This window comes from Vipera ursinii (genome assembly GCF_947247035.1).
Source record: "Vipera ursinii genome assembly, chromosome: 2".
Taxonomy (NCBI): domain Eukaryota; kingdom Metazoa; phylum Chordata; class Lepidosauria; order Squamata; family Viperidae; genus Vipera; species Vipera ursinii.
The window spans coordinates 190,826,482-190,842,806 of NC_139513.1; the positions used below are offsets into that span (position 1 = coordinate 190,826,482).

At 43.5% G+C, this 16,325-nt stretch overlaps 1 protein-coding gene across 1 annotated transcript in view; it reads left to right on the forward strand.

The window, feature by feature from the left end:
* Positions 1-1,131: 1,131 nt before the first annotated feature.
* The window catches only part of HAO2 (hydroxyacid oxidase 2), a gene marked incomplete at its 3' end in the record, with an annotated part of 28,031 nt that continues 12,837 nt past the window's right edge, over positions 1,132-16,325 (forward strand). The window contains exons 1-3 of the mRNA XM_083353154.1: positions 1,132-1,268; positions 4,627-4,778; positions 8,121-8,404. Coding sequence (XP_083209280.1) covers positions 1,138-1,268; positions 4,627-4,778; positions 8,121-8,404 — 567 coding nt within the window. The 5' untranslated portion in view covers positions 1,132-1,137. The remainder of the gene's footprint in view (positions 1,269-4,626; positions 4,779-8,120; positions 8,405-16,325) is intronic.

A 16,325-nucleotide genomic window follows, 5' to 3' on the forward strand; every position in this document is an offset into this window, starting at 1 on the left:
GGGTTGTCAGCACCTGGGGCAAGGCAACCGGAAGCGGAAATAGAGGGGCGGGCGGGCGGTGACGTCACGGCACTGCTGAAAAGACGCGCCCCGCAGTGGCGTAGACTTTCCAAGAGTCACGCGCATGCGGGATGCTTCCGGGTCCCTCTCGAGGGCGGCTGGGCGGGGCTCCGACCTGCAAGAGCCGCTGCATTCAAGCTCGCACGTGAGCCCCGCTAAATAAAGCCACGCATGCGCACGAAGCTAGGCCGGCCGGCCGGCAGGTCCATCTTCGCTCGGCCAAGCCTGCCGGGGCGCCTGCGGGGCGCTTGCGGTTGGCCTGAGCCTGGGCGGAGAGTTGGCCGCTTCTATTTATTTTATTCAGTTTATGTGGCCGCCCATCTCACCTGCCGGACTCATTTCGCTTTGCAAGAAAGAGCAGCTCGAGAGCGGAGCCAAGCCAACTCTGTGCAGCCCTTGGGGCTCCCTGAGCAACTCAGTGCGAGCGCCCCCCGAGATGTTGCGCCCGGTGCGGCCGGCCCCCCCTGCACCCCCCACGCTACGCCACTGCCATACGCACTCTAGCCATGCCCACCCAGTAGGCCACGCCCACCCAGGCCACACCCACCTGGCCCCCTGAGGGCAACCGCAATGCTGATGCGGCCCTCAATGAAATTGAGTTTGACACCCCTGTTATAGGGCATTTGTTACCAAAGGGCATTATAGCAATTTCTGTCATTTTAATTGAAGCTGCCTGCCACAGATAGGAAAATGAATGAATCATTTCTCTCCAGTCCAAGCTGTAGAAGCTTCCCACACAAGGTCGTCTATATATATAATTTCTCCAATCTCTGGCTAGCTTTATTTCCACAGAATAGGCAGCTATGCCTACACAAGTAATCAGTTTCTGTCAAGAATGAAAAAGTTCATAACATTTTGTTTTTTTAAGAAAAAAAGCAAAAAAGATAACAATGGTGAGCTGTATCATTGTGCCCAATAAAATGGGTTTTATCTTGGTGGAGATTATGTTGGATCTGGCTACTGCTTGAATAGAGGATGGTAAGAAAACCAAGTCTGTAGACTAGGCAGGGAAGTGGATTTCACATTTTTAATCCTTTTCTCTCTTTTCCTACTAGGTTCCTCTCACTTTGCTTTGAAATGACTCTTGTCTGTTTGTCGGATTTTGAAGCTTACGCTAAAAAGCATCTTCCCAAGCCTATCTGGGATTTTTTTGCAGCAGGTGCTGATGAATGCTATACGCGTGATGAAAATCTCATGGAATATAAAAGGTAGGATATAAAGTCAGCCTTTGAAAGAAGATAGTGATTCGTAACTGAGTCAGATGTATCCACCTTGAGATGTAGCACCGAGCCAACTGAATTTTATTCTCCTGATTCATTATCTGATGTGCATACTCAGATAGATATGAACGATCTGGTATTCACTGGACTAGAAATTTGATTTGGGAGAAGAAATTGGCTCTGAATACGCTGACAACTGATGTTTCATAACACCCTAGTTTTGATGAGTATTCTGCCCACTTCTCAAAGAAGTGTGTGAAACAGCCTAGCTTGCTACAGAGCAGCAGAAAGTAATGACTCCTGGATGGTTAAATCTGAGTTTCTGGTTACCCCAGAGTTGTTGAAATAGTTCCTGGCTCCACTTGCATTATAAGAAACATCCAGCCTTTCAAAACAGAAGGACTCTGATAGCATTTGCCCAGTGGAGGATGGCATGCATTTAGAAAATTTATAGCATACTTACAAATCTGTTTCTTAGCCAGCATGATTCCTGCATTTGTGTGGGCACTAGGATGAGAAAACTAAGCTTACATAATAAAGAGACTGCCTGCCTGAAACTTTTATATCCAAGGAGGAAAGATGGCTATTCTCTCTCTTCTCTGTACTAGTGTCTTCTTCAGTGTTCAGCAAGTTTACTGTTCTTTGTCACTGAACGAGTTAACTGAAGGATATAGCTGAGTAAATGCAAGGGTAATTTTTGTTTTAACAGACTATGGCATCTCTCCTTCAGCGGCCATTTGGTGTAGTAGTCAAAGTGCCAAACCCAGGAGTGGGGAAACACAATTCCAGTTTTCCCAGAGGCAGGAAGCCAGCTAGGTGACTTTTGGCAAGCCCTTGTCTCTGGAGCATAGGAAGAAGGCACTGGCAAACCACTTCTGTAAATGTTCCCAAGAAAACAGTAAGGACTGGTGGGGCTTTCTTCAAGCTCCACCCCACAGATCACCTGCCTGGCGGCAGCCGGTACCTCCTTCTCCTCTACCAACTCTTCCATGACTTACACCATGACCGCTGCCTCCTTCTGCCAGCCCTCCGTTGTTGCCATTGGAGAGAACGGAGAACAGGGAGGGGAACGGCTCTGCACAGCAATGCAGAGCAGAGAAGAGCATTTGCTTGCTGCCCTGCATCGCCTCGCATCTCCCTTCTCTGTTCTCAAAATGACAGCCCTGTTTCCTGCCAAAGTTGGAAGGTCTGACTGAACTTTTTTTTAAAGCTATTTATTAGTTCTTTTTTGCTTACATACATCTGTTAATTTTTCAACCAGCATGCAGTCTGGGTTCAAAAACACTAATACATAGTCAAATCCTACTCTTTGGTTCTTTCCTCTAGCCATTTGTAGAATAACTTCCAGCTTTAGTAGTATTCTGTTTCTTCTTTATCTTTCAGTCTCATAACCTGTGCATCTCAGCGCATTCCAATATTTTTTTAATTACTTCTTCCTCTGGTGGTATTCCTTCATTTTTCCAGTATTGCGCGAAAGTTATTCTTGCTGCTGTTGTAATATGTAGAATCAGATATAAACTTTGCTTATTAATCTTTTCTGGTATTATACCTAATATAAAAAAAATTCAGGATTGAATACTACATGCTCTCCCAATATTTTTTCTAACCAAGCATGTATTTTTTTTCCAATAAGCCTTTGCTTTATCACATGTCCACCAGATATGATAATAAGTGCCTGAATTATGTTTACCTTTCCAACATCTATCTGACAAATTTTTAAACAATTTTGCTAATCTTGGTGGTGGCAGGCACCATCTATAAAACATTTTATATAAATTTTCTTTATACGTAGTTGACATTGTCAGTTTATAATTTCTCTGCCATAATTTTTGCCATTTTTCTAGTTCTATATTATAACCAATAAGGGACGTGGTGGCTCAGTGGGTTAGGATGCTGAGCTTGTTGATCAGAAGGTCAGCAATTTGGCGGGTCGAATCCCGAGTGCCGCGTAACAGAATGAGTGCCTGTTACTCGTCCCAGCTTCTGCCAACCTAGCAGTTCGAAAGCACGTAAAATTGCAAGTAGAAAAATAGGGACCACTACAGTGGGAAGGTAACAGCGTTCCGTGCGCCTTTGGCGTCTAGTCATGCTGGCCACATGACCACAGAGATGTCCTCGGACAAGCGCTGGCTCTTCGGCTTTGAAACAGAGATGAGCACTGGTCCCTAGAGTCGGAAACAACTAGCACACATGTGCGGGGGAACCTTTACCTTTTTATTATAACCAAAGTTTTTCATCCACCTTGTCATTGTTTCTTTAGTTTGCTCACTTTCCATCTCCAAAATTAACAGAAAGTTATACATTTTCTTAATTTCTCATCAGAGGTTAACAATATTTTATCAAATACAGTTTGTTCTTTATAAAATCCATACAGTTTCACATCTTTTTCGTATCTATTTTGTGTTTGTAACTGTACCCACCATGATGCCCTGATTTTTCAGTTCTTGTTTCGATTTTAATGTCCCATTGACTGAACTTTTTTTAGTCTCATGAACTCCATTTCCCTGCAGCAGGAGAGAAACGTGCTAGAGCTGGAAAGCCAGTTACTGAAGAACTTTTTTGCTTTCACGAAGAGGGAGGAGCTGGGCGATGGTGTGCCAAGCTCTACAGCAGCACCAGGAAAAGAAGCGGCAGGAAACAGGGCTGCCATTTTGAGAATGGAGAAAGGAGATGCGGGGTGATGAAAGGCGGCAAGCAAGTGCTCCTCTCTGCTCTGCATTGGTGTGCAGAGCCGTTCCCCTCCCTGTTCTTTGTTCTCTCCAATGGCAACAATGGAGGGCTGGCGGAGGGAGGTGGAGGTCACAGTGCAAGCCATGGGAGAATTGGCAGAGAAGGAGGTGGCGGCTGCCACCAGGCAGGTGATCTGTGGGGCAGAGCTTGAAAAAAGACCCTCTAGTGGCACGCAGTGGCAGTGGAGCCTTTCGCCATCACTCCCCCCTGGCTCCAAAATGGTGGAGGGGGACCAGGTCTACCCCGCCCATCCTTCATACGGTAGCATGGCAGTCTGGCTCAGGAGGGGAGTGAAAGGGAGCAAGGGCCTGGTTGGGGGGGCCTGAAAAAAGCGGGTGCAGGGCACGTGGGGCAGCTCCACCACTCCCCCACCTGCCTTACCTCATTGTGGCAGCAGTGGTGCAATGTGCTGCATAGCCTCCTGCCCCATTGCGGCAGCCAGGTGGGACGGAGTGGGCAGGGTCCTAATTAGGGCTTATTTTGGGAGTAGGGCTTATATTATGTCCACCCCCACAAATCAGGGTAGGTCTTTTTTGGGGGTTGTGCTTTATTTTCGGGAAAACACGGTGTTACCTCTTATCAGTCCTGTTGCTTCTGCTTTCTCTTCATCCCACAGAATCTATTTGCGGCCACGTGTGCTGCGGGATGTGTCAGCAATAGATCCAAGGACTACGATTCTTGGCTCTGAAATTGACTTCCCAGTGGGGATTGCTCCCACTGGCTTCCATGGTTTGGCCTGTCCTGATGGAGAGCAGAGCACAGCTAAAGGTATGCAAGAATCTTTTTCCCTAGCAACAGTAAAGGCCAAAAATCATTAATGATATAATAAACTGGGATTTGGTATAAGATTATAGATTGTTCAAAAGAAAACAAACCATTATAAATCAATCTATCTATCTATCAACTATCAAACTTAATGGTAATTGTAATTGTATATTTATATATATAGAGAGAGAGCAGAACACGCTACCTATTTCTCACAGAGTGTCTGCATTGTGAGTCCACTTAATTTCTTCTAGTAGGGAACAACATGCATGCGTGCAAAATATATGGCACTCCAGGAGGCAAGGGTGCCTTAAGCAACCAATCTTATCCCCAAATAGATAGCTAAGGAAGGGTAAAAAAAAATAGTTGGAGGATTGGGCTACTCCTGCTTAAGCTACTTCTGGAGGTGGGTGCTTGCTTTGCTTTCCCCCTCTGCCATGAAGATTGTTATGGCAAGTATCCCAAAGGAGATACAGTCTGGCCCCTTCCTATTTTGGCATTGTATACATTCCTCTAATGCAGTGCTTTTCAACCTGTGGTACGTGTACTATGGGTGGTACTTCAGCACCTGGCAGGTGATATACATATGATGGGTGGAAAAGCACTGTAAAAAAAAGTGAAAAAACAAGTGTAAAAGTGTAGTGGGGGGGTCAGCTAAACTGACAGCAACGCCGCACAGGCCTGTGGGAGAGTCAGTTGGAACTGCGGTGTTGCTGGGGCTCTGCTGAGCACCCAGGATCCGTGTGGGGCTCCAGCTGATTGGTGCTTCCAGGAGTAAAGCACAGCCTTGTGGAGGAGGAGTCAGCTGGAGCTGCACCAAAGAGAAAAGGAGGAGGAGGAGGCGAGAGAGGAGAGGATATAAAAGGAGGAGGTTTTGGTGGGAAAGAGAGACAGAGAAGAGGAGAGGCTTCTTTGAGACACGCAGAGGGAGAGAAGGGGATAGAACAGTGCAAAGATGAATGTCAGAGAAACAGAGACAAGTTTCCCATTGAAAGTGTGGCAAGTGGGTATACAGATAGTCCTCAACCTACAACCACAATTGAACCCAAAATTTATATTGCTAAGTGAGAAATTTGTTAAATGAGTTTTGTCCCATTTTACGACCTTTCTTGCCACATTTATTAAGTGAATCACTGCAGGTGTTAAATTAGTAACAGAGTTGTGAATCTGGTTTCCCCACTGACTTTGCTTCTCAGAAGGTTGCAAAAGAGGACCACATGACCCTGAAATATTGTGACCATTGTAAATATGAATCAGTTGCCAATCATCCAAATGTAAATCATGTGACCCTGGGGATGCTGCAATGGTCATAAGTGTGAAAAATGGTCATAAGTCAATATTTCAGTGCCGTTGTAACAGTCAGTAAGCGAACTGTTGTAAGTCAAGTACTACCTGTACTTTATTGCTTTTTTCTTTCTTTCTTTTTTTGGTCAAGTTTCTGACACCTTGCTGGCGACTGGTGGTACTCAAATATTGCCAATCCTAAAAGTGGTACAATCTATGAAAAGGTTGAAAAGCCCTGCTCTAACAAAGTCAAATGAGCATGGCTTAATTACTGTAGAATTCTGACTTATTTGCATGCACATGTATATAAAAGTGGTATGTGAGTGTGTGCATACATGAATTATGTCCAGCCAAGCCAGCCAGCCACTGCTTTTTTCCTCAACAGAATGGCTACAACCTTGCCTGTGACTTGCCTGCTCAAAAGTCCAGCCAAGGTATTTCATTTGGCTACGTGCCGTATTAACTGCACTGCTGCTTACTGTCAGGGAAATGGGGCTGGACATTTAAGGCACTCAGAATTAAGAAAATATGGACTAGAAACTTGCAACATTGCAGGATAATGACTGATAGACTTCTATGTAGAAGTCCATTACTAATACCTTTTTTTCCCCATCACCTATATGACAGCTATGTAACAAAATGTCTTGAAGTGGGCAATGTCATAACAAAAGATATTACATCTTATGTAGCAGCAAATGGAAAAGTTCTCTGCTGACTTGCAAACATTGCCAAGGGCTGATTGTGAATCAGGCCATCGTCTATTAATCATAGAAAGGTATCAGACTGAAAGAGACTTACAGTGAAGAGAATTAAACTAGTGAGATACAACCTTGAATACATTTCTGAAGAATATGAAGCTAGAAACAGTTTCAAAGACCTGAACCTTGTAGACAGAATATCTGAAGAGTTGTGGGGAGAAATTAAAATGATGGTAAGAAAGACAAAACCAGAAAACATATAATAAGACACAGAAAGAAACAAAGGATACACTGTTTTCAAACAAAGTTATAGAAAAAGCTAAGGAAAAAAAGTACTAATTAGCCAAAGCCACTGAACTAATACAAACTTCCAAGAAGTGATACAGTGGTATACCTGAACTCAAAATATAGTTAAGGAGATAAATATTAACACTATAAGAAACACAAGGGATCTATTTAGGAAAATTAGAAGAATCATGGAAAGCTTCCCACCGCATCTCAATGACGTGAGAAACAAACAGAAAGGAAGGAATTAACAGAAAACATCTACAAGAAAGGCAACTTAGATGAGGCCATAGTCAAGAAAAGAATCAGAGGATGAGCTTGAGGAGCAAGTCAGATGAACTATAAACATATGGGCAAGTAGAAAAGCCTCAAGAGTGGATGAAATCTCCACAGAGCTCTTAAAGGGGCTAGGATGGAAACAATACAGAACAAGCCAGCCCCCCCCCCCCATCAACAGATTTGGGCTCTACACAGAAATAAGATCTGAAATTGTTGCAGTTCCTAAAATGGGGAAATTAAAGGAATGCTATAACTATAGAATAATAGCTCTAATATCCAACAATGCAAGGTAGATGCTGTTGAGAATCCTTTAGAAGAGATTATATTGCAGGTGAACAGGTAGAATTAAGAAGGAACAAGGGAATATAAGGTCATATTGCTAATATTAGGTGGATGATGGAAACAGCACCAGAATATTAAGAAGAGCCTTACTGTTTAATAAACTATTTCAAAGATTTTGGAAATCTCTCAGAGCAATGTGTATGCCAAGCATCCAGTTCTTCTGATACAAAATCTCTACAATAACCAGAAAACTGCAGTAGGAATTGGGCTCTCCGGAGAGGTTGGGGCTGTCCCTATTAGCACAGCAGCATCTATAGGCAACTTTAGCTCTGCCCCTTTGTGCCTGCACACAGTGTTGATGCACATACAAAAGGGACAGAGCTTCAATTACAGCACCACCAGCACCATTGGGACTTATTGGCTGCATGGGGAGCACTAGATGATTAGGCTTGGACTTAATTATAGAACCAAAGAAGTCAGCTTTGACTCTTCCCCCTTCCCTCCATATTTTCTAAAGCTGCAGAAGCTATGAATACCTGCTACATAGCCAGCACATATTCCACTTTCTCCGTGGAAGAAATTGTTGCTGCTGCACCCACTGGTTTAAGATGGTTCCAACTCTACCTCCATCGGAAGAGGACATTCTCAGAGCAGCTGGTACGACGGGTTAATGCATTGGGATTCCATGCCCTGGTGCTCACAGTTGACGTGCCCTACACTGGCAAAAGGCGGAATGACATTCGCAACAACTACCAGTTCTTGAAATCCATTCAAGTGAAGAACTTTAAAGGAGCTTTTGAGGTTGGTAACTCCTAAAACCCATCAGTTTGGAAAAACCACATGAGGGAAGGGATGGTGGATCTTAGCATCCAAACATGCTGCAAATTTTAGAATCCTGGCTGAGTTTCCAAAATGTCCAGTCTGCAAACTAAGGTTTAGAATTGCCTACCTATGCAGCTTCTACTACTGAGGCATAAACTGTTTCTAAGGCTGAATCCTCTGAATTAATGATGTGACAGTGAAAATCTCACTCTAAATTATTGTTCGTGAGCTTCCTGGAGGGTAACTTCATGTGATGTTTGAACATAGCAAGTTCACACGTACGGAATTCATTTCTGAGGTATTACATTCTGAATTGCTAATAACCGATAATGTAAATAGATGACTAAATTATCTCTCTCTCTGAAAATTATTTAAAAATACCAATATTATTGATCAATTTTGTCTGATGGCTGTGCAGATGGTTGAATGACCATCAGTTGAGGAAACTGTAATAATGGATTTCTATATTTGGCAGGAATGGATAATTTCCTTCCAACCCGGGAATTGTCCATTGTATTGTATTGTTCTTAAGCAAATATCTAATAAATATATTTCATTAGTAGCACTTAATATTTGACATTTAAGTAGCTGTTGATGTCTAACATTTAATACTGATATGAGTACATGAAGTTTTGTGAAGGACATTTCATTTTTATTTTTCCTGTGGAAATTTTGAAACTCAACATTTCCCAACCATTACTTTGTCTTTTTGGCCCTAGGCCAGAAATGCCACCAAAAGGGCCTTATAGGCTAAAAAAGACAACACCCTGTCTGGACTGATTCACACCACATCTTTACTACCGAGCCATTGTGACAATATAGCTCTTTGTAATTGACACTTATTGATTATTCACACAGAAAATGACGAACACCATTATAAGTACAGTAATATGTAATAAAAGACTGAGCCATCCAAAATTAAATCTATAACATTCCTTAAAATAAGATCAAGGCTGGATTGATGGATTGAATCCCGATCCAGATTTCTAGCATATACTTTGCATATTTGTACTTGATAGTCAGAAATGTACATCTGCTGGAAGGGGGGTTGTTGGGGGCCTTTTCTAGGCTCAAACTCTAGAAATGGTCTGCATGTGAAAAAATGACTATTCATTTTTATGAAAAGTCAGGCAACTCTTAAACTCTTAAAGTTTTGATGGTCCTGGTGAGGACAGTAGTATAAGTACATACAAACTTTTAATGGATCTTATCAGTAGTTTTGATCAGTGACGTCATCAAAGTAAACAAAGCCACGTGCTGATTACGTCACCAGGCCATGCCCATAAATGGAAGTGACGTTCGCACCCCTCCTCCCCGGAAGTGACGTGCATAATCCCCACCCCACCCCTCATGGTACAGGACTCACAAGGCCATAACCCTAGCCGGATATGACGTGTCTGCCCAACCCCATCAAAATAAGCATGGGTAACCCTAGCAGATAAGGTGTGATATAAGGTGATAGCCCTATTTCCAGATGGTGCTTGCCAAACCTAATCCCATCAACAAACATGTGGCGGTCAAGCTTCTGTGTACTTGATTACATTAGCCCTAGACTAATTCCATGGACGTGCAAATCCAAAAGAAACACAGAGACCTGTGTTTTTGGGAAACAAAACCCTGCTTTTGGGGGGGGGTGATAATTAAAAAAAGCTTTTTATTTCTAATCATTCTAGCCTAATGATGCTTTTAATTTTTGTGGAGTTTAAAAAATCAGTACCTCAAAAGCTGGGGGTGGGGGGGAAAAAGGATCACCTAAAAGGCTTCCAGGGTTTGCATTTAAACCAGGCAATTTTAAAAACATTTTCCCTGAATGTAGGGGGAAAAAACCACAGGCCTTTTAAAGCCCACAGCTGGTTTTTTACCTTTGTAAAAATCTAAAGACTTATATTTTGGCATTTGCAACTCCCTCGAATTCATATGTACGCGTAACCGTTCATAGCAGAGATGTAATAAAATTTATTCTAACCTTACAGCAAAAGCGAAGCGTTTCTGAATGGCCAGAACAGATTGATGTATTAGGTATGTGTATTGTGGGCATGTCTGGACATGACCTGTAAGATCTTGCTATAGAGCATGCGCGTGGCCACAGACAACTCGGAAACTTTAAAGCGTAGATCTATTTTAACAGCGTCATGGGAACTTGTGAAGGAAATAATAAAAAGGGTGTAGAACCTGCTGCATCTTGGTTGGCGACACAATCTCTTTGGAAAGATTTCCATAAGATGAGCTGTGATGTTCGTGATGAAACCCCGGACTACTCCTGGTCTACCTTGTCTGAATGTCGCTTGCCCTGTTGTAACGTGCGGGAGATGGCGTGTCGTGAAGATGATGCCATACCGCGTAAGTAAAAACCTGTTATGTGTTCAAATGTGTAAAGCGCAATAACCCCACCGTTAACAATGTGATTGCTAATGGCTAAATACATTTTCCAGGTTCTGTTCCGGGGTATAGCTATAATGCCGGCGCCTCCTTAATAACAAACGTCTCAAGTGATGAAGAGGATGCAGAGGTCGATCTAGGTAAATGAATTGTCTTTTTACTATGCATGCTGCCGTTAATATTATATAATAAAAGGAGAGTTAAAGAGGGTTTTACTAATGGATTATTTTTGCGTTTTTAAACAGGTGGGTACCCCGGATATTACCTAGCCCCATCTCTGTCTGATTGTCCATGCTGTCTACAGATTGATCTCAAAAGAGATACTCCAAATGACTGTTATATAGAATGTGATTGTGGCGCATCGAATTGTATATGTACAATGCCTACAGAGAATGAAGATACTGATGATACAGATGACCCCGGTAATGATAGTAATGATGAAGGATATTATTCTGTAAATGAACGTGATGATAATTGCGTCTAAATTACAAATAAAAGGTTTGTGCTAAAGCGCAGTGTGTTTATTGTAAGGTTTGAACGGTGCAGAATGAAGTGTGAAAATGTACTAAAGGAACTGTATTATACGCCGGAAGGTCCAGGTAGCTATGGTGGAGTAAAACCCCTATTTGAGGCTGGGAGGAAACTCTTTAAAAACTTAACCTTGAGGCAAGTCAAGACATGGCTTTCCGGTCAAGAAGCTTATACCCTGCATAAGCCTGCAAGAATAAAATTCTCCAGGAACGCTACAATAGTTTCCTGCATAGATTGCCAATGGCAGGCTGACCTTGTGGATTTATCAGGATTTGCCTCTGAAAACAGCGGCACAAAATTTATTTTAACGGTAATCGATGTACTTTCCAAATATGCTTGGGCAGTCTGTTTAACCGATAAGTCTGGACGAGGGGTTGCCGGTGCTTTCCAAAGTATATTCCAATCAGGAAGGGCGCCCAGAAAGCTGCAGTCAGATGCCGGGAAAGAGTTTTTAAACAAGCCTGTAAAGAAGCTTTTTGAACGCTATGGCATACATCACTTTGTCACACATAGTGAAACTAAAGCAGCGGTTATAGAGAGGTTTAATAGAACTCTGAAAAACAAGCTGTGGAGATTTTTCACAGCTAAAAATACGCACAGGTATGTGGATGTATTACCAGCCCTCATGCGGAGTTACAATAGCGCTTACCATCGCAGTATCCGGACAGCCCCCAACATGGTGAAACACTCTAATGAAAAAGATGTGTGGATGCGTCTATATGGGAATATTTTAAAATCGGACAGAAAGGCAGAAAACTTTAATGTGGGGGATCACGTTAGGATATCCAGGCTAAAGGGGAAGTTTGAAAAGGGGTATCAGCAAACCTTTACAGATGAAATATTTATCGTCAAAGAAAGGGTTAGGCGGAGAGAAAGGGATGTATATAGATTAATGGATTATGCAGAAGAGCCGGTACAAGGGTCTTTTTACCCAGAAGAGCTGCAAAAAATTCCTAGTGATCAAGAACGCGTCTACAGAATTGAAAAAATATTACGGAAAAGAGGGAGGGGTAAACAAAGAGAATTCCTGGTTAAATGGCAGGGGTGGCCAGAAAAGTTCAACAGTTGGATTAAGGAGTCTGAAGTACAACATCTTTGATATGGAGGAGTTTTACATCACCCTACCCAGCAATGCATCAGCAGCAATTTTCCCCCAAAACAAAAATTCTAATTTTACCATACAATTAGCGAGAGCGCTGGATCTTCCAGGAGCGTGGGAAGTAGCGCTAGCAGGGATACAGTATCCGCATAGTTGGTACACATTAACTTCACCTGGATATTTTGAAATTGCTAACGAGAGAAAGAGATGGCATTTTTCTTTGAGAAGCGGGTACTATAACAGCATCCGTCACCTGTTAGAAAATATGAACAAGCTTATATCAAACGCCAAGGATGGACCTAAGACAACCCTACATTATGATTCGGTGGGACGAAAAATTAATCTTAAAGGAGACGAACCGCACACCATTCTAGTTAGCGGAGATCTCGGACATTTGTTAGGGATGTTCCCTGGATTCAGTACATTATATGTTTACACAGACATTGTAGAGCTCCAGATAGTGGGCGACTTCTATGTGCCGTTACTGCGCTGTGTGCCTGTGCGAGGGCAAGACAATGATGTCATCACAATTACCTATGACCGCCCGCATTATGTACCGGTCAGCAAACATCACATCGATACCATTACCATAGAAATCAAAACCGATCAGGACAAAAATGTGCATTTTTATCACGGGAAGGTGATTGTCAAGCTTCATTTTAGGCCTCGGAAAAGTGAAGGATGGTTGTAATCAAGGAGCACGGGAACCCTCAAGACTACGTGGCTTACTACAGGGCACAAGCTGGCGGGGGCCTTCCAGGCTTTCGAGGAGCCCCCATTATGTACGGGACAGGTTTAGGGGGCCTGTTCCGTGGGCTTTTTCGAAAAGCAATGCCGTTTTTGAGGCAAGGATTAGAAATCATTAAGCCGCATGTGAAATCTGCTGCCAAAAACATTGCCAGAGATGTCGCGGGTCATCTTGTCTCCCGTGTTGTTGAGAGGGGGCAGGATGGATCAGGGATGATCATAACCAAGAAGAATTACGCATTGGGCCCGCCTATTCCGTTTAAAAAGAGAAGACTTGTGAAAAAGACCCGCCATACCAAGAGGAGACGTGCACAGAAGAGGAAGCCCTGTGACAAGGAAGACATATTCTAATACGATATGGCATTTATTCATTCTGCTTCAGAGGAATGTGTTAAATCAGAACTGGATCTTTTTCAACTGGCACCTACACAGACCAGTATTGAAAGCAGTACTTATGTCGAGATCCCACCTTTATCAGCGCTGACACCCAATGCTCCCCTGGAATTTTTTATCACGGGGCATGGTGAACATTACACGGATTTAAACAACACCCTGCTGTATGTGAGTTGCAAGATTGTAAAGGCTGACGGTACGGATATTGATGACGGGGCTAGGGTGGCCCTGACCAACTACCCCATAGCATCACTGTTTAATCAGCTGGATGTTACCTTGGGAGATCGGCTCATTACACAGAGCCATCATTGCTATTCTTACCGTGCCATGATTGAACTGATTCTGAACTTTGGTGGTGATGCGCTGGGTACTCAATTTACAGCTGGCGGTTTTTACAAAGATGACTCGGACCTCATGGAGAGTACTCTACTGACAGCCGCTGGGAACTCCGGTTTTAAAGCGAGAGCAAGACAGACGGCCGGTAGCCGTAAATGGGACCTGCTAGGGCCTCTGCATAGCGATCTGTTTTTTCAAGACAGACTGCTAATTAACGGTGTCGATGTGAAAGTCAAACTCACAAGAAGCAGAAATGAATTTTGCGTGATGAAGGATGGCAACGAGAATTACAAAGTACAACTCTTGGAGGCATCTCTCTTTGTAAAGCGTGTAAAAGTAGCCCCGGGAGTGCGCCTCGGTCATGCAGAAGCTTTGCTCTCCTCCAATGCTAAATACCCCATTGATCGAGTGGGAATGAAGGTTTACAGCATTCCTGCAGGTAGCCTTGTGTGTAATCAGGAAAATCTATTTCTGGGCCAGCTACCTAAACAATTAGTGATTGGGTTTGTGGACAATGCATCTTTTAGTGGGGATTATGAAAGAAATCCGTTCAATTTTCTACACTGCAATGTCAATTTTTGCGCCTTGCATTGTGATGGCGAGCAGATCCCTGCAAAGCCTCTTCAGCCTGATTATGAGCACGGTCTTTTTGTGAGAGAGTACATGCAGATGGTGCAGGCCACAGGCAAAGGCATGAAAGACAGACCGCTGTTAATCAGTAGGGAAGAGTTTAACCGAGGGTATACTTTGTATTGTTTTGACTTGAGTCCTGATCAGGGGTGCTCTGAGCACTATTCTTTGATCAGGAACGGTAACCTCAGAGCCGAAATTAGATTTGCGCAACCCCTCCCCAACACCGTCAACATGATTCTCTATGCAATCTTCGAAAACCTTATTGAAATAAGTCACACAAGGAATGTGCTCTTTGATTATATGTGAGTATGGACACACTGCAACTCCGCCACTTGTTCTCTGGAAATAAAGCCTTTCTAGGGGTCTACCCTTGCGACCTGTTACCCCAGAGACAGATCTCCAAAAGACCTTTTGGATTAATTGTAAATACCCACCCTCACACTCTGCCTGGTGAACACTGGCTTGCCCTCTACTTCCCATCTCCCGGATATGGCGAATTTTTTGATTCTTATGGAAGACCGCCGGATAGCCCTGACTTTCCTGGCTCCATAGCGACGTTTTTAGAGCAGCAAGCTGAGAAGTACACATTTCACCAACGCCAACTGCAGCACCCCAGCGCTGTGACCTGCGGGCAACACTGTGCATTTTTTCTACTGAACCGGACTAAAGGAGTAGACTATGAAAACATTTTAAAGATGTACTCCAATGTTGATATTAAAAATGATCAAATGGTAAAGCTGTTTGTAAAAACTATAAAGGTGGGAAGGGGGCTTGGAACCTGTAACCGTCACCAGTGCATGCAGACATGCCTGCCTTACTGTAAAATAAAGAAAAATACTTAAACGTTTTTACTTGTTTCACTGTGTTTTTATTCATTTTACAAATTGAGCCAGTCACCAAACCTGAACCTACTTCTAGGGTTTAATGTCCAAGGGCTAGAAGGGGCACTGGAAAACAGAGGCTTCTGAGCCCCAAAAGGGGCTGTCATAACAGAGTCGGGGCTAGTAGCAGTTTCATCCTTAACAACCAGAGAATCTTTCAACTTTTCTACTTGCTCTTTAACAGCTGTAGACCCCAACACAGAGGTCGGGACATTCACCTCAGCCATAGCATTCATAAAGTCATCCCAGCCTTTAGGTTTCCGCTTCTCAGTAGGGGCTCGGTGCTGCGAAGCTCCTTTCACCAAGTCTAAAATATTAGTCCCAGGAATAGGGACCCCTTTGTATAAAAAGGTACCGCGATCATCCCAGGTTGAGACGTCCTGATGCTGTTTCATTTTGTTCAGCAAAAGTTCCGCATTTTTCCTGTAACGGGTGCTCACACCGCTTAGGATTTCGTCCATCGCTGTGTCCTGCGGAGATGGCTGTGGTGGATGCTCTGGTAATGTTGGAAGTGGCCGAGGTTCTTCCGGTGGGTAAATGAGATTCAGTCTGTCCTTTTCAGACTCATTTTGCCTGGTTAGTCTTAGATACCTCTGCAATGCAGAACTGTAGAGCTTAATCTTGTCATCCTCAGACAAATCAGCTCTCTGAAGAATGGAACGCATCTCAGCATCCAACCGGTTAGTGGCTGTAGCCCCCATAGTAGGGGGTCTGCCCTGTAGTTGCTCCATCTGATGACGCGATACCAGATACATTTTCTCAGCATGATCCATGGTTTATCCAGCTAGCAGGCTAGTCAACAGCGGAATAGCTGCCCCTAGTAAGGGACCGATAAAACCACCCGACTGAAGTATGGCCTGCTTCTTCTTTTTGAGTGAGACCTTTCTATCGCTCAGCTTTT